Raw genomic sequence first — 20,935 nt, forward strand, 5'->3', positions numbered from 1 at the left:
AAAAAGAGGTAAAGAAAAGGCAAAAAAGGAAGCGAAGACACCCATGTCCTAAAGAGCAAGCATCCAAGCAAGCAGTCAGTCAGTCAGTCAGCATCCCATCCATCAATCAATCGTAACGACATTCGTAACGACGTCGCGCGTAAAAGTCCGAACGAGGCAGCCAGCCAGCCAGCCGGCCTGCCATGGGAAAGAAAACACCTCTCTCACTGACTCCCTACACCCCACCCCTTATAACATGGGGCAGCAGCGCAAATCCAAAAACTTTTCCCGGTCTCAAAAAACAGATCGATCATCACCGTCCGCATCCGTCCAACCAGCATCACTCACGCTGCCCTTGACGACGCCCACAAGCCGGCCGTCAACATCCTCGTACGTCGTTTCCGTACGCGCACCCATGCCCGCGCCTCTGATGCCGGCGTACGTCTTCTTTGGACCACGCGTGTATGCAAGCGGCGAAGGCGCCTCAACACCACCGCCACCACCAACAGCCTTGATGGTGCCAAAGCCGTTGCCGCGCAGCTTGGCGTAGTATGCCTCGCTGGCGTCCGGCTCCGGCGCCGCTTCTGACGACACGTCGCTGTACGTCTCCCAGTTCTCCGACGCACCCGTCTGCACGGTCGACGACGTGTTGCTGGTCTGGCGGCTCTCGGAGCGCGATGATTCGCGCTCAAGGAGGCTGCCGAGGTGCGAGTGCGAGTTGTGTTCGCGGTCGCTGCGGAGAGGGGGTGGTGCCATGGGATGGTGGTTGACGCTGAGCGTGCTGGTGTTGAAGGTGCTGCGGCTCATGGCCGAGTCGGGCCGCATGAAGGAGAGGTATGAGCGGGAGGAATCGTCGTATGGGTCCTCGGGCGCCATGGAGCGCACGATGCTCGAGGACCGCTCCAGCTGGCTGAGATTCTCGGAATCAGGGGCAGGGGTGGAAAAGAGGTCCTTCATTTTGGGAGGGGGCGCACGAGGAGGGCCCATGGTGTTGCTTTGAGGGCGGTTGGGGTTTCCCCGGATAGTGTCAGTGTCTTTGACCGGATGGTGTCGACGGTCAATCGAGTTGTTACCGTCACGCATGCTGCGCAGAGGGGCTCGACTGCTTGCCGTCTTGGTAGGGCTGCCGCTGCGCATGCTGCTGGTGGATTGTGCAAACGGATTATGGGCACGCGACATGCTGCTCATTCCGCTGTAGTCTGCTCTGCTGCTGCCAAAGTTGGCAGTGCTTTGGGAAAAGTTTGTGACTGGAGTTTTGGATCGTGATGGCGGGCCTTGGACGCTTCGTGCGCTTCCAGCGCGGGAAATTGTGCCGGTACGCTCATTGAGACCGCTCGCCGACTTGCTTTGCTTGTGCAAGGTGGGTCTCTGTGCAATCGACCCAGCGCCTGGAGTTTTTGAGCGTGCAGGTGCCTTGGCAGAGGCCGCCCCGATATCGTCGAGATATCTCTCTCCATGGACCAAGAACGGCCTGCCGTATTCGTCCTCCCAGTTCTCAAGCACTTGCTTCAATTCGGATTCCACCTTGGGCAGCTCTTTGGCGATTCTCTTTCTCATCTTTTCCTCCCTCAGCAGTTTTCCAGGGTCACGCCTCTCGCCCTTCTGGCCGCGCGCCATCAAACGAGAAGCATCCTGACTGGCAGCGTTGAGCTCGTCTCTTTCGTTGACCAAGGAACGGTGGCGATCCACCAGTGTTAGCACGGGAGCACGTTGCTCCCTGAGGGCCTCCAGACGTTCAATCTCGGCTTCGTGTGCGGAAAGAAGCGCGTCGCTGTAGACATCTGGGTTGTGTTAGATTTGCAATCTGCACACTGAGCGTGGTACGCACCTGAGAATGCCGGCGTGAAATCGAGCATCTCCTCTTCGGAAAAGTACAAGTTGTCCCACAGCTGCTGCAACCTGTCTCTGGCATCTTCCACAAAAAGATGAAGATTCTGGCGTTTGAGTTCGTTCAATCTGGAAAGCTCGTCCTCATACTCGTTGATCGTGCGCAGTCCACATCCGCGGTTGTTGGCCAGAAAAGTCTTACGATCCGGCTCCTCCACTCCCAAGCGATCCCACAACCCTTCAATATTTTTCCGCAGTTCGTTCAGACGACGCTCTCTTCCACGCTTTTCTTCCACTAGCTTGTCTTTCCTCATGCGCAGACGCTCAAGATCGTCGCTGTGTAGTCCCAGCTGCTCTGGGGCATCGCGCGAAAACTCGACAATGTTGCTATCCGTTTGTGCTTGGGGAGTGCCGAGCTCGGCCCAAAGCTGAATAATTTCCTGGGCGATGGTCTGGACGACAGCCAACCGGCGCGTGTATTCTTCGTACACTCGGGAGAATTCCTGGTCAAGCGCCTCGATGTAGTTGGGAGAGACGTCGAAAGTGGGGGGTATCTTGGCGTTAGGAGAGGTGGGAGGGAGCTGAATTCGCAGAAATGAGGGTTCGAGATGCGACGCGTACGACTCGAGTGCTTGCGCAAGTTCTGTTCACGTTAGCGACGACTCTGATGCAGGCCGCGACACTTACTCTTGACTTGTTCGAAGCGCTCGCGATGGGCCTTTGAAATGGCCTTGTGTCGCTCCTTGAGGGTTTGCAGGCAGCGGCTGAGCGGGTAGGTAATTTTGATCTCGCTGTCCTCGGGGTCGCAGCTCTCGCGCGAGCTTCTGCCCTCAAGCGAGGCTTGGAGTTGCCTGATGGTCTTGATCAGGCGGCGGCATTCTTCTTCCGCTTCTTGCTTTTCTCTGTCCCACAACCGTCAACGCGATTCGAGCTGCAGTCATACGTGGGCCAACATACGAGGTTACAAGCTTGAGCTGATTTTGCAGGGTTTCGGAAAGAGCTGAAAAAAGCTGCAGCGCGCGTCAGAAAGCAAATTCTCCGACGACTTGCATCGACGACTACAAACCTCTGCTTCGCGCGCGTCGCGGTCGTGGTTGGAAACACCAATGTCATCGAACAGGCCGTGGAGCTGGCCAATGATGCTGGTGACCTGCTGCACAAGATAACTCGTGTCCATCACTAGCGCCCTCAAGCCGACAGGCTCTCAGCAATCTCTCATGAAATGTCCCCGGCGTCGCGCGAATGAGGTCGAGGAATGCGGGGTCGGACGGGGGGTTTCGAGGTGCAGTGGCGAGGCGATGGTGGTTGGTTGGCGACGGAATCAGTGGTCGAGAGTCGCGAATGCGCAGTCGAGAGCGCGATGATGTATTGAGAGAAAGGAACGTTCAAGTGGTGGAGCCGGAGGTGGGCGGGTACGCTGCTGTACTTCAGATTGGTGCACGTCGACGAGGTGGCCGGTGTTTACAGACTCGCTTCCGTCGCCCGAGCAACACCGCCCTCTCGCCCTCACGTCCCGCTGAAACACCTTCTCTCGACCCACCCCGCTCCCAATCATCGACTCCCATCTGCCGGAGCCTCCCTGTCAACACGGACGCATGTGGCCGCCCTGTGTCCTTGTTACCAGGCCCATACGCACCGCAATTGGACCGTCAGCGCAGGGTCATGTTGACCGGCCCTCGCAAAACACCCCAAAACAAGCACCGTCTCTTCTGAGGCCGTCACACGGCAGCCGCATCGCATCATGCACCGGGCCTGCTTCGCCATGGAGCACAAATAGCACATCTTGTACCACCACGGGTCACATCGCGGTCAAAATCACGTCGTTGCTACATATGCCTTGCAATTTTGAGTCCACGTCCGTCGTTCCTGCTTATTGTCTATCGGTAAACAGCCACCGAAAAGGGGAACCCTTCCCTAAGGTAATGAAAGGACAACCAAGATTGAAAGCAATCAGAACGCCGGGGATATGAGGTCACTGAACAACGTGACACCGCGAAAGGGAAGTTACATGACGGTGAATCTTTGGGGGGCTCATGGCGGTCATGACAAAGGGGATGACTGGCTGAGACTTGGGGGTTGCGGGGGTTGGTGGTAGAAGGCAAGGGTGGGAACGGACACTTGTACGACGAATGGGGCAAGGCAAAGCAGAAAGTCCTTAAGTGTCCAATCGGCGCACGCGTCCTTGACTTGCCGCTCCAGAGACAGGGTCAAGGGCAGCAATGGCGTGACCTTGGTCGTGAGCGATGGTCGGCGACGGATCCGTCTCGACTGCTGGGTCGGGAGCATCCGCCGCTAAAGAGCTACCATGATGCTAAAAGCACTCCGGTCGGGCACCTCACATGTCCATCGACTCGCCACCGTTGGCAAAGTTGAAGTTTTGCTGCTGCGGCTGGGCTCCGAAGCCGAACGTACCGTCCTGGCCCTGCTGGGGCGCAAGCTCGTTCATGTCGCCGGCCTCCTCCTCGTCCGAAAAGTACTTTTCGATAATGTTGTACGCCTTCATGTAAATCTCCTCGTTGGCGTTGTTCTGGCAGTCGTGAATCTTTTCCATGCCGCCGCACTCCTCAATGTACAGAGCAAAGCGGTTGATGGGCTCATTGTCCGCGCTGGCCTCCTTGTCCATCTCACCAACCTTGAGCACATTCTCCAAGCCGTCCAAGGCAACCTGGATGATCTTGTTGTCGGGGCAGGCAAGCAACTCGCAGAGCGGCTTGATGCAGCCCTGTTGCACAAGGTAGCGGATCTGATCCGGCTTCTGCAGACCACCAGAGGTGGCGTTGGAGATTGCCCAGCAAGCTTCCTTACGGGTCTTGAAGTCGCCGTTCGAAAGAAGGTGGATGAGAGGAGGGATAATGTTGGCGTCAATCACGGCCTGAATCTGGGTGGGGTTGCCAGCGGTGATGTTGGAAATGGTCCAGCAAGCCTCCTTACGGATGCCATCCTTGGTCGAGCTCAACAGAGAAAGCAGGGCGGGGAGCGCGCCGCTGTTGATGATGACCTGCGTCTGAATGTCGTCACCGGTAACAATGTTTCCGACGGAGCGCAAGGCAGGAGTTTGGACCGAGGTGGAGGCGTGCATGAGGAGCTCCACGAGACGGCGAGGAATACCGGCTTCGATCACGGCCTGAATCTTGTCGTTCGAGCCGTCGGACAGGTAGGAAATGGCCCAGCACGCGTCGATGAGGACCTCGTCGTCAAGCGAGTAAATGAGCTTGGCAAGCACGGGAAGAGCGGGAGCAATCTGAAAAAGTCAGCCAAGAAGCAATGTGAGGTCACGCAACACAAACTCACAGTCTGCCAGTCGGGTTGAGGAGTCTTGCCACGGCAAAAGTTGCTTAAGGTCCAGGTGGCGTTGCGGAGCATGCTCAGCTTGCGGCTGTCACCGAGCAAGTTGAGCAGAGGGCGCAAAGCGCCGGCTTGAAGAACAAAGTCACGGCATGCCGGGCTGTCACCAGCAATGTTGCCCAGGGCCCAGACGGCCTGTTCTCTGACATCGGGCTCGTGGCTGGAGAGGAGTTCGACAAAGATGGGCACGGCGCCAGCCTCGATGACGACCTGGGTCTGCTGAGCAGAGCCGGAGGCAATATTGGTAAGAGCCCAGGCAGCCTCGAATTGGACCAGAGTGTGAGGGGAGCGAAGGAACTCGACGAATCTGCCAACAACTCCGGTCTCGATGACGCGCTCGATGGGCGGGTTGCGCTCCTTGGAAAGAAGCTTGCGGAATTTGGTGGTGGCGTGGATCTGCTCGTCAATCTGTTCGGAAAATACACCCTTCACCATCTGAGGGAGGTCCTCATTGAGCTGGCAAGAGTCAGCAAGATGCGCATCTCGAGAAAATCATGGTGCTTGGCGTGGCTCGTGCAAGAGACGATAAGGATAAGGGATGGCCAGTTCGCTCGGCAATCGTTGAACGGCCGTTCAGCGGCGTATTTGCCAAAACAAACAGAGGCGGTGGTGTTGAGGTGATGCGAAGGGCAAGCCAACGCCACCGTGCGGCGGTTTGGCGGAGCGTGGAGCTGGAGAACTTACCTGAGACTCAATGGTACCAGCCTCATCGTCGCTGTCGGGAGCAGCGCCCAGCGAAGCGCCAGGGCCGGCGCCATCGCGAGAGGCAATGCCACGGCGCTTCGCAAGGTTTTCTTCTCTCTTGGCCTTGCGGATCTCAACCTGCTGCTCCTCGCGGCGGCGACGAAGCTCGTCGGGCTTGAAGGTGTTCTTGGCCTTGAACGTCGTGCGACGATGCTCGGGGATGTAGCGCTCAGCCATGGCGTGGGTCAGCTCGCAGCTGCAGTCAGGCGGTTGCAGAGGTACGGTGGACGGGAGATGAGGGTAGCGGAGCGGAAGTGAGGTGGTGGGGAGAATCTGCACCAAGATAGGGCAGTGGGAGGATGAGGGCAGGATGAGAAGACGATGATGCGGGCGGAAAATAATGCGGGCAGCAGCAGTGCAGCCCTGCGCGAGGACTGGCCGCCGTTTCCAGCCTAGCGTCGCTGACTCATCCCTCCAGCGAGCCCTCCTGAAGTCACCACCCCTCGCGCGTCGCCCCGTCGCGGCCCATGACGCGTCGACACGCCCTCAATGCTTTCACCACAGCAATGCCTCTGGCCACCTCCAAAGACCCGCCCCTGGGCTATATTACTGTCCAACAGGCCCTGGACAAACCCGTTGGCGAAATTGTCAACATTATTGGCGTCGTCGTGGATATGATGCCTCCAATGAAGAACAGAGGCACAGGTACCTCATCCCGTAACCACACGTACCTCAGTCTTGACCCATGTCTGTAGATATGCAACTCACCTTTTTTGTGTGCGACAATTCAGTTGCACGGGACGTCCGCGCCGCCTTGAAGGTCAGGTGGTTCTGGAAGCCCAACATGCTGGCAAATCAGCCTCAAGTCCAGGATGTCGGAGACGTGGTAGTTCTCCAAAATGTCAGAATCCTGGAATTTGCCATGAACAAAACTGCAACATCAACTTTCTCAGCTGGTTGTATTGTCTTTCCTGAGAGAACGATTCCAGCGCCACACTTCAACGATGAATTCGCCAGTGGAGCCAAGCGTCTGCCTCATAGGTCTACATGCCGTGCAAGGGCACCGACTCCAGATGAGCAACTCTATGTCATAACTCTGCACCAACCGCCGCAGGCAACTGGCCCACCAGAAATCACGCAGACATTGACATTCAATTCAACCACGCAATACAGGCACCCATTGCCTCCTCGACCACAGAACACAGTAGCATCAGCGCCCGCCCTTTCCTCCAACAAGGACAAGTTCGGATTGCTGAAAGACTGCAAAGAGATGAAATTCTATGATCTGGCTGTGGAAATTGTCAAAATATTCCCTGGGCAGATTGACAAGTGTGAGGTCTACGTCACAGACTACACCGAAAACCCTCTGCTATACGACTACGGCAAGGAAAAAGACGGCGTGGACGGCGACCCTTTCAACTATCGGAATGGAAATCAGATCAAGTGGCAAGGCCCCATGGGCAAAAGGACGATGCAAGTCATGCTCTGGGAGCCGCACGCATCGGCGTGTTTTAGAAACATCAACGAACACGACTTTGTGTTCTTGAGGAATGTCCATGTCAAACGCGACCGCAGCGGTGTAAAGCTCGAAGGCGCGCTCCATCAAGACTTCAAGTATCAAGATCGGGTCGACATCATCAAGCCAAGGGTATTCGACGACCGCATGACGGAGCTCCAGAAGCGAAGAGATGAATACTGGGCTTCGGTGAGGACAGCGGAGGCGGACGAACCCAAAATGAACCGCAAGGAAAGGAAGAAAATGGAAAAAAATCTGAAGAGGAAGCAAGAGCAGGCAGAAGAGCAAAGGAAAAAGGAAGCCAAAGTCAACGACAACTCGGATGTAAAGGGAATTAGTGGCCACGGTAAGTGCTGTCTGCCACCCACACAGTCCCATCACTAACCACGCACCCACCTGCAGTCGTCACAGAGCGAGCGGTAACCACACCAACGCGACTCGCAGACATCCTTGACAACGCACATTACAGCCAAAAGACGCCATCGGGCGTCGCCTACCGGGCGCCCTTCATCAACGCCAAGTTCCGCACACAGGTCCGCGTCGTCGACTTCTATCCGGACAATCTCGAAGACTTTGCCCAGTCGCTCGACGATCCGGCATACAACGACGTGCCACCAGACACGCAGTTGTCGGACCAATACCCCGAGCGGCGAGAGCCCCGATGGGAATGGGCCTTCTACCTGATGGTCGAAGATGCGCAGCAGCCGCCCAACAGCGACACGGAAAGCGCTGCGGCGGAGGAGCCCCCCGCGCGCATGGCCATTCTCGTGGCGGACAAGGATGCCGAGTACCTGCTCGACCTGAGCGCGGTGGACCTGCGCGCCGACGCCCACACACTCAACCAGCTGCGCGAGAAGCTGTTCGTGCTGTGGGGCAATCTGCAGGAACTCAAGGCCGAGGGGCTCGATCCGTGGGACAACGCTACGCGCAAGAAGCACGATTGTCTGCCGTTTGAGTGCTTCGTCAAGCAGTACGGCGTCGAGGATAAGTCGGAGCCGCTTGGTTATCGCAGGATGTTCCGCTTGTTTGGGACGAATATCAAGTGAGACGGGTAGGATGGAGGCTGCTCTTGTTTATCGGTATGGTATTTTGATCATTGGGACTTTGGCGTCCTATCTCGTGGTTGGTCTGTCCTTTCCTGGAGGGAAACCTTGGGCGTTGGAGGGAACGACGGAACTGGGTCGGTGCATTTTTTGGCGTTCCGCTGCTTCGGACGGAAGGCTTTGGTATCTTCGAATAGACACATCGTTCACATGACAAGGATTCAGGCCATGTCTGAACAAGAAATAGAAGTACTGCGTGTAGGGAAGTGGAAGCCCAGAATTGGCATGCCCCTTGAAGAAAAGAGGCCATCATCTCTCTATTTAAATGGATATTTCACAACCTTCCACTCATCCAGGTTGCAGTACCCTCAAAGCGCGATGCTCGTCCTGGATAGTCCAAATCTACCTACCTTCTCTTCAGCAACTGACGAGCGAGCGGCAAGTCTGCCCCTTCGGGTTAGCTGTCCGCAACCATGACCAACCAACCACTGGGCCGATGCAACCTTTGCTGAGCAACCGCGCTGGCAGCGGCGCAGTGCTACACTGCGCTCTGTGTTGACGATGACATTTCACCGAGTGAAGAAGAGTTTCCCGCAGAGAGGACCGGCATTGTTTTGTTGTGGGATCGCAAACCAACTCCACCGAGCTGCTCCGCAGGCAGACTGCAACACTGCTGACGAAGTGACCATGGAGCTCCTTGTTCACAAAGACACGCTCCATGGCTTGAGCTGAAGACGGGAAGGAGGAGGTGGAGGAGGAGAAGTATATAAAGAAAGCAAAGGCAGCATGAGAGAAAGATCCCCAAAACACCAGATCTCGACGCGTTTCACACTAAACAGTCCAGCCATCGCAAAAAAGACAGACCCCAAAACACCGAAACCATGCCCACGCAGCCTCCTCACCCAACCTACCTCATAACCGGCGCAACGGGCGGCCTCGGCCACACCATCCTGCACACCCTCCTCTCCTCCTCCATTCCCCCCTCCCACATCACCGCAACGTCAACGCGCGCCAGCGCGGGCCCCGTCCTCGCCGCTCTCGGCGTGCGCTTCGCGCAGCTGGACTACGACGAGCCGGCGACGCTGGACGCGGCGTTTGCCGGGGTCGAGCGGCTGTTTTTCGTTAGTACGAACACGCTGGACAACGCGCGGCGGCGGCGGCAGCGTCGCAATGTGGTTGAGGCGGCGGAGAGGGCGCAGGTGGGGTTGGTTGTTTATTCGAGTTTGGCGGTTGGGGACGTGCGGGAGGATTTGGAGGGGGTAAGGTTGATGGGGGCGCATTTGGAGACGGAGAGCTTGTTGAGGGCGTATGCCAAGTCCAATTGAACGAATGAGTTGATTTTTGGATACTGTTATGACTGACAAGGCTCGCAGGTCCAAGCTGAAATGGATGGCTGTCCGTGAGGTAATCTACACCGACGCCTTCCCCGTCTCTTTCAATTGGTATCCGACGGACCCAACGCAGACGCTGTACCTGCCCATTGACGGCGCGGCCTCGTTCGCGCTGCGCGACGAGCTGGGCGTAGCGACGGCGAAGCTGCTCATGCGCGGCGGATTCGAAAACGAAGTCGTTGCGCTAACGGGCCCGCGCGCTGTGCGTTTGTCTGAGATCGTCAATGCTATAAATGAGACGACTGGCAGACAGGTCAGGATTGAGTATGTCGCGGATGAGGAGTATGTGAGGCGCAATGTGGAAAGTGATGAGGGCGGCAAAGGCGAGGACTTATATTGGAACTGGGTTACTTTGTTCCGGGCTTTCAGGGGCGGAAAGATGACAAATGTGAGTACGTTGATGGAGGAGTTGTCGGGGAGGAGGCCGAAGGACGGGTTGGAAGGAGTCAGGGGGTTGTTGATGAAGGACAAGGACTACACTTGGCACCAGAACTTCGCGAGAAGCAAGTGATGCTCGCAGGCAGTGAAAAAGAACTGGAATAATGGCTTTTTAAGACTGAGTCTTGGTGTCAAAGATCATGGCGTGAACAACAAAAGGGGAAGCAAATAGGGAGCATTTGTACGCTTTGTAGCAGAAGTTGACGGCGAGCTTTCAAGCTAACAGGTACCAGAGTACTCAAGAGCATTCAAGCCCAACGTACGGAAAAAGATTGACGAAACGGCCATGCTCCAAATCTAGGCATCAAACTTTTGTGAAATTTCCCATTCTTGTACCAGATGTGCCGTTTGACGCCTGAAAACAACCGAACCGACTTTTGTCGTGTAATTGCAATTGACCTGAGTTCCTGTTCGAGCTAGCCAGGACATGCAGGATATCGTCGCTCTTTGGGCATCATCCATCTACCGCACAGTATTTTGGCATGTTCTCTTCCGAGTGGTCGTTCCGTCATCCTCGTCATTGTGACGGGGTGGCACAAGCTTCCATTGCAGCTTGTAGCGGCAAGAAGTGGCGCCAATTTTTCGCGCCTGCAGAAAATCGACGATTGTGCGCACACCAGGTGCAGCAGCGAGTGGTGTCGAAATGAAGAAATTTTGAGCTTGTGGAGCTGTCGCTTCATTCAACCTCGACGTCGCTCTCGTCTTGTGCTGGCGCATTGTGCTGTGAATGCGGGCGCTGTGCGACAGCCGCGATGGTAGCGGCGTTGACTGCAGCAAGACTCTCGCGGGGACCTGACGGAGCCTCCATGTCCACATCATCCGTGTTTCCATGATTCAGCGCGGCAAAGGGATTTGATGGCCTCTTGTCGCCGTTCAGGCTTTCCCAGTCTTTTCGCCGGTCCTGGACCCTCTTGCCCCTCCTCTTGCTCTCCTCAACCTTCCTCTCATGCTTATCCATATTGGCGTCGGCCTTTTCCACGGCGCGCTCCTGACGCACACGCTGGTGGTGCGTCAGGCGCTTCTGCTTCTGTTTCTTGGAGACGCCGGCATTCTGGGCGGCAAGGACCGAGGTGGTGACTTTGGGGCGCGTAGGCTTGATGGTCGAGGCGTCGGTGAGGGCCAGAGACTTGTCGACAGGCTCCTCGGCGCGGCGGGCGGCGCGCGAGTGCTTGGAGACGTCTGTGGAAAATTAGGATCATATTTGTGGGGGGCATATCGGAGACTTGCCTTGTTTCTTTGCTTTTGCAGCCTTGGCCATTGTCGTCTTCATCGGGGGAATGTGGTGTTGCAGAAAAAAAGGACGAAGGCGGCTCTGCGTGTCGGATCAGCAGCGCAGCGGCGGAAACCTCGCGCGGGCCGTGCGCGTTGGGGCAATCTCCAAGGATGCTGCGACATTAACAACTCCAGTGCACCTACCGAACATCTCCTTCTCCTCGTCCTCCTCGTTTCGGCTCCCTTCCTGGCCATCGTCTTTGGAGCCTCCTCTCGACCCAGAACCCAACTTCTCCATGCGCCACCAACGGCTCTTTTCCCGGCCAAACCATCATTCCTCTCGTCCTGGCTGATCCAACTGAAAACCCTCCTTGGGCTAGCTTTGCGCTCCCACAATGACCTCCCGCCCCCCGTCGTTCGATGACTTCAACGTCGAATCAAATCCGCAAACGGCGTCCTATACGCCCTTCGTACTCGTCGCCCTAGGTCTCGTTGCGCTACGTGCCTTTTTTGCGCATCACGACACTCCCTTGCGCGCTGTATCCGAGACTCTTTGGAATATTTTGGTGTACATCATGCCATCTCCGCTGGTTTTTGCGCTGGGCCAGCCCTCGATCAATGTTGACGAGGACAAGAATAGCGCGAACATGTTCGCCGCGAAAAATGAAGTTTTGCGCAGGGTGTTTGGGTTGGATGGTTTAGGAATGCTTAAGGCCATATCTGGTGAACGGGCTTTGCGGTCCTACGGCACTATGATCAACACCAAGGACGTCGTCCCACCGGGTCTGGGCAACTGGGACAATTCTTGCTACCAGAACAGTGTTATACAGGTACTCAACCCTCTCCCGATGTTGGAAGCAAAGCTGATGAGCGCAGGGTCTCGCATCCTTGCCCAGTCTACGGCAGTTTCTCGTTCAAAGCATGACCTCGTTCGATGGTCTAGCCAGCGATTCTACCAATGGTGCTCTGCTGGACACGGTTCAGAAGCTGAACAATCCTGAAAATCATGGTCGATATCTGTGGACCCCCGCCAAGTTGAAGAACATGAGCAGCTGGCAACAACAGGACGCACAAGAATATTTCTCCAAGGTGTTAGACGAGATCGACAGAGAAGTTCTGCGTGCATCCAGGCAATCTCGCAATGTTGCAGGCCTCGAAAATGTCCCGGTGGCCGAGGAAAAAGCATCACTTCTCAGGCCCAGCTACTCGACCTTTCCCGAAAGCTTACGGAACCCGCTCGAAGGCCTACTAGCTCAGCGTGTCGGTTGCATGAGCTGTGGACACACTGAAGGACTGTCCATGATTCCCTTCAATTGCCTTACAGTTCCTCTGCAGAAGGACTGGGGATTCGGCTGCGACATCCGCGACTGCCTCAACGAGTACACAAAGCTTGAACCAATCGAAGGCGTCGAATGCGCCAGCTGCACCTTACTCAAGGCCGAGGAATCTTTGAAAAATCTCTTGGAGAACGCAGGCGAGCCGGGCTCACCGCAGATGGAAAGCATCAAAGAGACTTGGATCCAACGCCTTCAGGCCGTACAGCACGCCTTGGGAGATGAAGACTTCTCGGACAACACTGTTCTCAAAAAGTGTCATATTCCACGGAAAAATTGGGTGCAAAGCACAAAATCTAGGCAGGCGGTAATCGGTCGCCCACCCAAGGCTCTTGTGATCCATGTCAATCGCAGTGTGTTTGACGAGATGACGGGCGTTCAACGAAAGAACCACGCCCACGTAAGCTTTCCCGAGATATTAGACATTGGACCGTGGTCGCTCGGCTCTGGCGAACAACCCGCCTACCTCAGAGAACTGGAAGGGCACTCCGAAGTCTGGTCTACCAATCCCTCAGAGTCCATGATAAGTTCAAACTATCTTTTCGAGGAGCCCAAGCTCCCATATCAGCTTAGGGCTGTCGTCAGTCACTACGGAAGGCATGAAAATGGCCACTACGTTTGCTATCGCAAGCATCCTTTCAACACGACAAATTTTGGCACGCAAAAATCAGCGGACGGGGCCGATCAGCCAGAAGAAGTCTGGTGGCGTCTGAGCGATGAAGACGTGTCACGAGTGTCCAAGGAGGATGTCCTGGCACAAGATGGTGTTTTCATGCTGTTTTACGAGGCCATGCCCCCTCCGCCTCCACGGCCTGCTCCAGCTGTAGAGCTTACTAGGCGTAGTTCCACTTCTACCATCAGGGCAGTGGCATCTGCACAATCCCCCGTCGGCCTTTATTCTCCCGTGGAAGAAGGGGAGGATGAGGAGGGAGAAGTTGAAGAGGTGCGTGGGCGATGGGCGAGTTTGCCAAAAGCAGAACCGATTCGGGCTCCAATGCCTGCAAGTGTCGAGGCCACCATCGCAGCAGACAGGCGATGTGGCGACTCGGACGAGTCTACTCCAGAAGTATCCGAGGTCGACTACGCTGGCGATCTTTCCTCCTCCGTTAAATTCCCTTCATCGCACTCCTCGCAATCGTCAAGGTCCGCTAGCCCTGATTCGCAACCTTCCGAGCACGACCCCAGTCTCGAGGACACGATTGTCCTTGAAGACAACAACCCCAAGAAACACAGTAGAGACCGTAACTCCACCATCTCAGTCGGCTCAAGCAACCGCGCTCCAACTCCTCTCTCACCCTTTTCAAATCCTCCCATGTCGCCATGGGACAATCAACGGACGCCACTCGCTGGGTCCATGCAAACACCCTATGCCTCTCAAGCGCCATTCTCCTTCAATGAACACCCCGCTTCTCCGATCGTTGACTCCAACCCTCTGTTCGACGGTCTTAACCCTAACTCGCCAATTGCCGAGCACGGCGTCAACCTCGATCCGGCCATGCGCCGCGTAATTGAAGAAACGATTCAGCAAGAAGAAGGCGGCGCGCGCTGGTCCACCAGCCGCTCAGAGTATGCTCCTAGCACAGTTGGTGGGACAGAAAGCGAGTACGCGCCGAGTTCAGCCAGCATTGCTGATAGCGACGTGTCGGATATTGAGAGCGAGGGCGTTTCCGCCGCCAGGAGAGAACGAGAGCGGGAGGATCAGCGACCACAGAGCCGGACCAGCAATCAGAGTCAGGGTCTGGCCATGCGGACAGCAGGCGCAACAAAGGGGGAGCAAGGCGAGGGGAAAATCGGCCTGGAAGGCGGTTTCAGAATGGTGACAGCGACTTGATATTCTTTGGGCCGTTGCTTGCTTGCTTACTTGCTTGTTTGCTTTGCTCTGCTTTGCCCGCTCAGCTCAGCGGCTGCCGGTGGTGCGTTGGCGAAAACAAAATCACATCCTTGTTGGGAAAAGGAAGGCATCGATCATCCATTGATATCCAGATTGGCATAGCGAAGGCGTTCTTATTTGCGGGTACGGCTGGCTTGATCTCAGCATTTTCTTCCAATGGCGTTTGTCTCCCTTTCACTCTCTGAACAATTGTCTCGTTTGCGAGGAGGCGGGCGATTGCTCTACCTCGCATCTGCCTGGACACTGCTTCTTCTACTACATACTATTTACTATCTTTCTGCGTTTTTCTTTGCCGTTGACGGAACAAATATCGCTCATTTGTCGTTACTTTTCCCCTGATTTGTTGGTTAAGTCCTTCGTAGTTCGTACCTTTCAGAAATCTCGAATTTTCGCACAGCTGCACAATCCCTGATATCATGGAGACTCAAAGCGAAATCGAGAAAACTTGACACTGCGAAGCTTGCTCAGTTGCGCTGGACAACACCAACATGGATGATGACGACGACGATGAACGACACCAGGCTTTGCCCCAGACGTTGAGGACTTCAATTCGTGGGTTTGATCCATGCCGGGTATAGCTGTCTGGCCGCTCCCAACTGCACTTATCCCAGTGCTCATTATCCCAACTTGTAAGTACTTACTACGCACTTTTCTGCTTCGCCCTCCTCTTCTTCATCTTCTCCAACACTTTCCTCCACTTCGTCGTCTTCACCTTGGTCGTCGGCAGCGTCTCCAGCCCCGGCATGCCCGAGCGCCCTCTTGAGCAGAGTGCCTAGCGACCGTCTCTGTCTTGGTAGCCACTACAGATGCAGAATCCGATTCTTCGATCTAATCGAGGAGCCACGCCAGAAACAGGCGCAGGCTCGTGGGTGGGATGGCAAATTTGGCCGCGTTCGTGGCTTTAGGGAGGTCATCGCTTTGCCACCAGGTGAAAAGAGTCAGAGGGGTGTACCTTCTAGTACCCTGTTAGCGGGCGTATCGGCCTTGGGTAAGGAGAGCCGTCACTTTACCAGCAGGTAAAGGTTGTCGACTAGGATGGCCAGATGTTGATTGGGTGTTGATGACGAGGTCGAAAGAGGAGCAAGATTTTCGCTTCTTGAAAAAAATTTGCTAGAGATGCTTCAGCAGCAGATCAAGATTGCCGCCGAGGATGCCCACATGGTTTGGATGTCCGTTGATGGAGAGTTGCAGAAAGATATGAAACCTCCTCCAAGGAGCAGTCGTCCGCTACTACAGCTGCACATAGGGTAAGGTATGTAAGCAGTCGTCCGCCATTGCATCAAGGGAGCGATATTCCGTCACCACCGTTTGCTTCACGCCCTCTCAACGCCATCATCTCCCCGACCCTTCTTCTCCTCCTCCTTCTCCACACCCCCCACCATCTCCAGCCTCAAATCCGTTCTTACAAGCACATACAAAAAATGCACAATCCGCGGCCGATGCACCACTTGTGCCGCTCCCTCGTTCCCTCCGCCTTCCCCTTCTCCTTTCTCTCCCTCCTGCTCCTCTGCACCGACCATCTCCCTCCTCTCCAACCTCCACAGTCTCCCCGGATGCACGAAACCCTTCTCCAACATCTCCGCGTCCAACCTCCCCTCATCCGCTCTCTCTGGATACGGCGGCACGAATGGGAATCGCGCGCCCGAGTAGCTGACAACGAGCCAGTGGCCGCCGGGCCGCGTATGGTGTGCCAGATGCACGGCGAGAAGGTGCAGGGGGTGGATTTTGGCCGTCGTTTGCGGTTTTGCTGCTGCTGTCGCTGCGGCACTGGTGGAATCATTTTCCACTGGTTGGAGTGCGTATGGTAGTGTGACGGTCACGTCGTCGACGCACGAGATGCAGTCGCTGGTTGACTTGTCGACGATGACGGCGTAGGGTGGGTGGGGATGGGCGAGCGGTGCTATGGCGCGGAGGGAGAGCAGGTCGATGGTGCTCCAGCGCATGCGCCTGGTTGCGCTCTTGCCGACCCCGTCGGAGGAGGAGCCGTCTGTTGGGCCTTGTGGTGGTGTTGCGTTGTCTTGTCGTCTTGGTCGTCTCTGCACGTCTTCGCTTATGCGGGCTCTTTCTTTTTCGTCTCTCTCTTCCTCTTCATCCTCCACTTCGTGGTCGCACTCAGAAGACGGAGATCCCGTAGACGCCGAATCATAGCGTCTGGTTGCGCTATCTTCTCCCCCCTCTCCATCCCCGAAAATCTCCCTCTCCCTGTTCCTCCCTATCTCCACTGCTGCAGGCGAGTAATCCGTATTGTGCACCTGCGCCGGATCCTCCACTAGCCGGCGCAGTTGGAAAGACATGGCGGAGGTCCCGCAGCCGATGTGGTGGATGCATGGGAGCCTCAAGGAGGGAGACGAGGAGCAGTCGGGAGACGGTGAAGAGGCAGCAGCCAGGGCCTCGAGCACATGCTTATCAAGGCAGTTGGGGGAGAGCAACCACTCGAAAGCGCTGGGGTCTTTTCTAAAGCGCAATTCCCAGTATTCGGGAGAACTGAACGACGGGGCTCCGACCATTGTGAGGGAGTTGGAGTTGGAATTGAGATTGAGATTGAGATTGGGGGATGCAAGCAGGGAAAGGAGGAAGAGGATGAAAAATTCAAAGATTCTGCGGACGACAGACGGCGGTTAGGAGACATGTTGGAAAACAAATGAGATGTGGGTGGCGACAATTGAAACGTGGTGTCGTGTGTGAGTCTCGCATGCGATGAATTGTTTTCCGTCCCAACTCTTGAAGAAATTCAAAACGTGGCAGAAGAAAAAGAAGCACGAGAGAGACCTTACCTTGAACAGCAGTGCCACAGCCAAACCAGAGACAACAAGGAGACCAGAACACCACAACAGGATTCCCAAAGTGGCAATCCGTGGAGAAACGAAACAAAGTAGAGACAGAAACGACGATGATGCAGAACTACGGCCTGCCCGCGAAAGAGCTCACACCAAGTGGAGAGCAAATCGGACCTACCAGGAGCACCCTGGCCACCAACCTCGAGCCTGACCAACTCCATGTCTCATCCATCTCGTGGTTTGGTCTGGATTTACTGTGGCATCATGGCATTATTTCTGCTGAAGAGACACGATTAGTCAACCGCAGAGCCTCGACACCACAACAGACGCATTTTGCTGCTGGTGAAGGTTAGGTCCAAGCGAGGTCAGGTCCAAGAGAACGGAAGAAAGACGAGACGAAACGCTCAGCTTCTCGCTCGGCGCGTCCTCGGGGCGGCAATGACTGGGAAAGGCATTCTTGATGGCTGGCTAGCTGAGATGATGGTGATGATGGAGGAGACGATGTTCTGTTGATGAGACGATGAAGTGAGTTGGAGTGCTTTCCGGGTACAACTGCCTTTCGTCGACGCTACATCCGCGAATGCTCTTGAATGCTCCTCCCGTCCTGCCTTCACTGGCGTAGCGTAGCTCTTCCGTCCGGCTCTCTCAGCTGGTACCTGGTGAAGCGTACGAACGCTCCCCATCTGCTGCCCTCCTCTACAACTTTTGCTGCCCCGGCCTTTCTCCAGTCAGTCTCCACCTCCTCCAACCCGCACATACAGGCAGATAGACAAACACGCGACAGTATCAGGAGCTCAACAGCATCCGAATACGACAGCCCAAAGCAGACACCGCAAGTTCCATATCATCATCATCATCATCACCAGCGCAAGAGCAGAAGACTCGTCCCACGGGGGGGAACGCAGATCGACACCTCGCAAGCCACCAGCCGGCGCTCCTTTGCCTCGTCGGCGGCAAAACGACGGAGAACAAGAGCTGAGCTGCCCCTCCTCCTCCCGTCCGCAGCATCAACCCCGCCTTAGCTCCGTCAGTTGCAAATCTTCTTGTGTGCTTGCTTGAACCACATCAGTCGAACTGGGCGCGGAAACGATTTTCCAGCTCAAGGCTGACGATCAGGATGAGTGCGGCGGCGATTTGGCGCTCAGGCGTTTTGCGATGATGGTGCAATGACTCGAGGCGGGGCAGCTGCTGGCGCGGCGGGCGGATTGCCAGGTGCAGGATATGAGCTCCGCGCGCGCGAGAGCAACCAGCAGACGGAGTGCGTGCTGGGGCTGGACGGGTGGCTCGATCGATTAATTTGGTATTTGACTCATTGTGTTGAAGGCTTCCACAGCGCGGCGCGAGGATATAAAGCTGTTGATGTGACCACGAATATTGGCAAGGTCCAGTTGGTCCAGGTTGTCGTCGGCGTCTGCTGCATCATCATCTCCCCACACCTCACCAACACCAGCAACCACATTCAATTGAGACCACACTCACTCCCATCGATCATGGCTTCCGCTCCTCACAACGTCGCCGTCATCGGCTACGGCCTCTCGGCCAAAGTCTTTCACATCCCCTTCATCACGCAGACGCCCTCGCTGCGCCTGTACGCCGTGCTGCAGCGCAACCCCACAGCCGACAACGACGCCTCGCACGACCACCCGGGCATCCAGCTCTTCCGCGACGCCGCCACGCTCCTCGCCGACCCAGCTGTGCACGTCGTCGTCGTGACGTCGCTGCCAGACAGCCACTTCGAGCTGACCAAGGCCGCGCTCGAGGCCGGCAAGCACGTCGTCGTCGAGAAGCCCTTCGTGCCGACGGCCGCCGAGGCCGACGAGCTGGTGCGCGTCGCGCAGAGCACCGGGAAGCTCCTGGCCGTGTACCAGAACCGCCGCTGGGACGCCGACTTCCTGGCGGCGTCGCGGCTGGTGAAGGACGGCGCGCTTGGCCGCGTCGTCGAGTTCGAGAGCCACTTTGATCGCTACTCGCCCACGCTGCGGGCCAGCTGGAAGGCGGAGCCGCGTCCGGGAAATGGCGCCATTTATGATCTTGGAACACACTTGCTGGATCAGATTGTGCATCTGTTTGGCCTGCCGGTTCGGGTGACGGGCTTCATCTGGAACCAGCGGGCTGGCGCGCCCAACCATGATTCGGGCGCGGGCGACTCGTTTACGGTGCTGCTGCACTACGCCGACGGCTTGCTCGCGACGGCCAAGGTCGGCGTCCTCAGCGCCGAGCAGGACCAGCTCAGGTTCTGGGTGCGCGGTGAGAAGGGATCTTTCAAGAAGTACAATCTTGACCCTCAGGAGGATCAGCTCCTGTCGGGACTGAGCAACACATCGTCGGAGCTGGGAAGGGAGCCTTCTAGCAATTACAATCTGACACTGGTCAAGGACGGCAACATTGGAAAGGAGCCCGTGGCAGTCGAGCCCAAGACCTATCTCGAGTACTACAGAATATTTGCCGACGCGCTGGACGGCAAGGGAGACGTCCCCGTCACGGCGACAGAGGCTGCCAGCGTCATTCGGTTGATTGAGCTGGCGAAGGAGAGCTCCAAGATGGGCAAGACTCTGGACGTGTAGGTAGTCAAGGGTTAACAGTGAAAGTGTCAATACCCAAGCGATGATGATTTATCAAGGTGGTCGCTATGCTCATTCCTCGGTGGTGAACTTGTTGTAATCCTCCTCGCTCATCAACGCGTCGACCTGGCTCTTGTCGCCCTCGAGCTCAAACTTGGCAATCCAGCCGTCGCCCTCGGGGCTCTTGTTTATCGTCGCCGGCTTCTCCTCGAGCAGCTTGTTGATGCCCACCACCTTGCCCGGCAGCGGCGTCAGAATGTCCGACGCGCTCTTGACCGACTCGACCGACCCAATCGTGTCGTTGGCGCCGTACGCCTGGTCCTCCTGCGGCAGCTCGACGTAGACGACGTCTCCGAGGGCGTTGGCGGCGTAGGCGGACACGCCGAGCGTGACTGTGAAAAACGCGTTCAATTGTCAATCCAGTTTGTTCTTAGGCCGAAGTCAGGCTTCCCGACCCAAGATAACAATTGGGTGGGTTGCTCGGTGAATCAGGACTGGGGTTGTCGCCGAGAAGGCCGCGGCGGGCAAAGGGAAGGACTCAAGGATGGGAGCGACGTACACGTCTTGCCATCGGCTGCGAGCTCAACCCACTCGTGGTCTTCGGTGTACTTTTTGGCGCGGACTGCGGAGCATTCCTTTGTTAGCGCTCGTGGGATTTGAGAACGTGTGTCGGTCTCACGTACCAGCCGCCGACACAGAGAAGGGTCTCGCGGAGCTCAGCTTCCAGGAAGCAGCAGCAGCAGCTCTGCATGCGAATGCGGGACGCTGTGGCCGCGCAAAGCTGCAGGAGGAGAACTGGCGAGCGGCGCGCACAATTGAGGTTCGGGAGGCCATTTTTGCTTTGTCTTTTGCGCGTCGAGGGGAGAGGTAAAGAGGTGCTAGGCCAAGATAACCAAGGTGCAAGCTCGATGACGAGAAGCGCACATGTCATTGCCGC

At 56.4% G+C, this 20,935-nt stretch overlaps 9 protein-coding genes across 9 annotated transcripts; 4 read left to right on the forward strand and 5 right to left on the reverse strand.

Annotated features, from left to right (window-relative positions):
* Positions 1 to 273: 273 nt before the first annotated feature.
* IWZ02DRAFT_491252 (microtubule associated protein-domain-containing protein) lies at positions 274 to 2,983 on the reverse strand (the record flags this gene model as incomplete). Its single annotated transcript, XM_066769723.1, has 5 exons — positions 274 to 1,760; positions 1,808 to 2,449; positions 2,494 to 2,708; positions 2,764 to 2,816; positions 2,873 to 2,983. 5 exons carry the CDS (start codon positions 2,981 to 2,983, stop codon positions 274 to 276), a joined length of 2,508 nt encoding a protein of 835 aa, XP_066621488.1.
* A 975-nt stretch (positions 2,984 to 3,958) lies between these two features.
* IWZ02DRAFT_288521 (armadillo-type protein) lies at positions 3,959 to 6,242 on the reverse strand. The gene is made up of 3 exons (XM_066763748.1): positions 5,836 to 6,242; positions 5,098 to 5,607; positions 3,959 to 5,047 (listed from the first exon to the last, which is right to left on the reverse strand). The coding sequence occupies exons 1-3, from the start codon at positions 6,070 to 6,072 to the stop codon at positions 4,142 to 4,144; spliced, it is 1,653 nt and encodes a 550-aa protein (XP_066621489.1). The 5' UTR covers positions 6,073 to 6,242; the 3' UTR covers positions 3,959 to 4,141.
* Positions 6,243 to 6,297: 55 nt separating this feature from the next.
* Positions 6,298 to 8,604, forward strand: IWZ02DRAFT_288501 (uncharacterized protein). Its single transcript, XM_066763746.1, has 2 exons — positions 6,298 to 7,697; positions 7,754 to 8,604. The coding sequence occupies exons 1-2, from the start codon at positions 6,581 to 6,583 to the stop codon at positions 8,395 to 8,397; spliced, it is 1,761 nt and encodes a 586-aa protein (XP_066621490.1). The 5' UTR covers positions 6,298 to 6,580; the 3' UTR covers positions 8,398 to 8,604.
* A 469-nt stretch (positions 8,605 to 9,073) lies between these two features.
* IWZ02DRAFT_288593 (NmrA-like family protein) lies at positions 9,074 to 10,501 on the forward strand. The gene is made up of 2 exons (XM_066763749.1): positions 9,074 to 9,700; positions 9,768 to 10,501. The coding sequence occupies exons 1-2, from the start codon at positions 9,276 to 9,278 to the stop codon at positions 10,294 to 10,296; spliced, it is 954 nt and encodes a 317-aa protein (XP_066621491.1). The 5' UTR covers positions 9,074 to 9,275; the 3' UTR covers positions 10,297 to 10,501.
* A 398-nt stretch (positions 10,502 to 10,899) lies between these two features.
* On the reverse strand, positions 10,900 to 11,646 carry IWZ02DRAFT_491256 (uncharacterized protein; the record flags this gene model as incomplete). The annotated part of the gene is made up of 2 exons (XM_066769724.1): positions 10,900 to 11,402; positions 11,640 to 11,646. The coding sequence occupies 2 exons, from the start codon at positions 11,644 to 11,646 to the stop codon at positions 10,900 to 10,902; spliced, it is 510 nt and encodes a 169-aa protein (XP_066621492.1).
* Positions 11,585 to 14,708, forward strand: IWZ02DRAFT_288506 (uncharacterized protein). The gene is made up of 2 exons (XM_066763747.1): positions 11,585 to 12,265; positions 12,312 to 14,708. Exons 1-2 carry the CDS (start codon positions 11,831 to 11,833, stop codon positions 14,598 to 14,600), a joined length of 2,724 nt encoding a protein of 907 aa, XP_066621493.1. The 5' UTR covers positions 11,585 to 11,830; the 3' UTR covers positions 14,601 to 14,708.
* A 1,265-nt stretch (positions 14,709 to 15,973) lies between these two features.
* On the reverse strand, positions 15,974 to 17,167 carry IWZ02DRAFT_379974 (uncharacterized protein; the record flags this gene model as incomplete). Its single annotated transcript, XM_066765077.1, has 2 exons — positions 15,974 to 16,607; positions 16,773 to 17,167. The coding sequence occupies 2 exons, from the start codon at positions 17,165 to 17,167 to the stop codon at positions 15,974 to 15,976; spliced, it is 1,029 nt and encodes a 342-aa protein (XP_066621494.1).
* Positions 17,168 to 18,927: 1,760 nt separating this feature from the next.
* On the forward strand, positions 18,928 to 20,001 carry IWZ02DRAFT_379490 (putative NAD binding Rossmann fold oxidoreductase; the record flags this gene model as incomplete). Its single annotated transcript, XM_066765045.1, has 1 exon — positions 18,928 to 20,001. One exon carries the CDS (start codon positions 18,928 to 18,930, stop codon positions 19,999 to 20,001), a length of 1,074 nt encoding a protein of 357 aa, XP_066621495.1.
* A 34-nt stretch (positions 20,002 to 20,035) lies between these two features.
* On the reverse strand, positions 20,036 to 20,917 carry IWZ02DRAFT_288489 (glycine cleavage H-protein-domain-containing protein). Its single transcript, XM_066763745.1, has 3 exons — positions 20,682 to 20,917; positions 20,558 to 20,620; positions 20,036 to 20,390 (listed from the first exon to the last, which is right to left on the reverse strand). Exons 1-3 carry the CDS (start codon positions 20,830 to 20,832, stop codon positions 20,071 to 20,073), a joined length of 534 nt encoding a protein of 177 aa, XP_066621496.1. The 5' UTR covers positions 20,833 to 20,917; the 3' UTR covers positions 20,036 to 20,070.
* Between the last annotated feature and the right edge of the window lie 18 nt (positions 20,918 to 20,935).

Source organism: Phyllosticta citriasiana (assembly GCF_038021145.1).
Source record: "Phyllosticta citriasiana strain CBS 120426 chromosome Unknown IWZ02scaffold_8, whole genome shotgun sequence".
NCBI classification, from domain to species: Eukaryota; Fungi; Ascomycota; class Dothideomycetes; order Botryosphaeriales; family Phyllostictaceae; genus Phyllosticta; species Phyllosticta citriasiana.

Bases quoted from the DNA above. Each gene is read 5' to 3' on its own strand.
- IWZ02DRAFT_288521 (XM_066763748.1), bottom strand. From the start codon at position 6,072: ATGGCTGAGCGCTACATCCCCGAGCATCGTCGCACGACGTTCAAGGCC. The intron at 5,608-5,835 runs GTAAGTTCTCCA...GACTCTTGCCAG, and splicing joins CTGGTACCATTGAGTCTCAG to CTCAATGAGGACCTCCCTCA. The intron at 5,048-5,097 runs GTGAGTTTGTGT...TGACTTTTTCAG, and splicing joins CTCAACCCGACTGGCAGACT to ATTGCTCCCGCTCTTCCCGT.
- IWZ02DRAFT_288501 (XM_066763746.1), top strand. From the start codon at position 6,581: ATGTCTGTAGATATGCAACTCACCTTTTTTGTGTGCGACAATTCAGTT. The intron at 7,698-7,753 runs GTAAGTGCTGTC...ACCCACCTGCAG, and splicing joins AAAGGGAATTAGTGGCCACG to TCGTCACAGAGCGAGCGGTA.
- IWZ02DRAFT_288593 (XM_066763749.1), top strand. From the start codon at position 9,276: ATGCCCACGCAGCCTCCTCACCCAACCTACCTCATAACCGGCGCAACG. The intron at 9,701-9,767 runs GTATGCCAAGTC...CAAGGCTCGCAG, and splicing joins ACGGAGAGCTTGTTGAGGGC to GTCCAAGCTGAAATGGATGG.
- IWZ02DRAFT_288506 (XM_066763747.1), top strand. From the start codon at position 11,831: ATGACCTCCCGCCCCCCGTCGTTCGATGACTTCAACGTCGAATCAAAT. The intron at 12,266-12,311 runs GTACTCAACCCT...TGATGAGCGCAG, and splicing joins ACCAGAACAGTGTTATACAG to GGTCTCGCATCCTTGCCCAG.
- IWZ02DRAFT_288489 (XM_066763745.1), bottom strand. From the start codon at position 20,832: ATGGCCTCCCGAACCTCAATTGTGCGCGCCGCTCGCCAGTTCTCCTCC. The intron at 20,621-20,681 runs GTACGTGAGACC...AATGCTCCGCAG, and splicing joins CTTCTCTGTGTCGGCGGCTG to TCCGCGCCAAAAAGTACACC. The intron at 20,391-20,557 runs GTACGTCGCTCC...CGTTTTTCACAG, and splicing joins CGCAGCCGATGGCAAGACGT to TCACGCTCGGCGTGTCCGCC.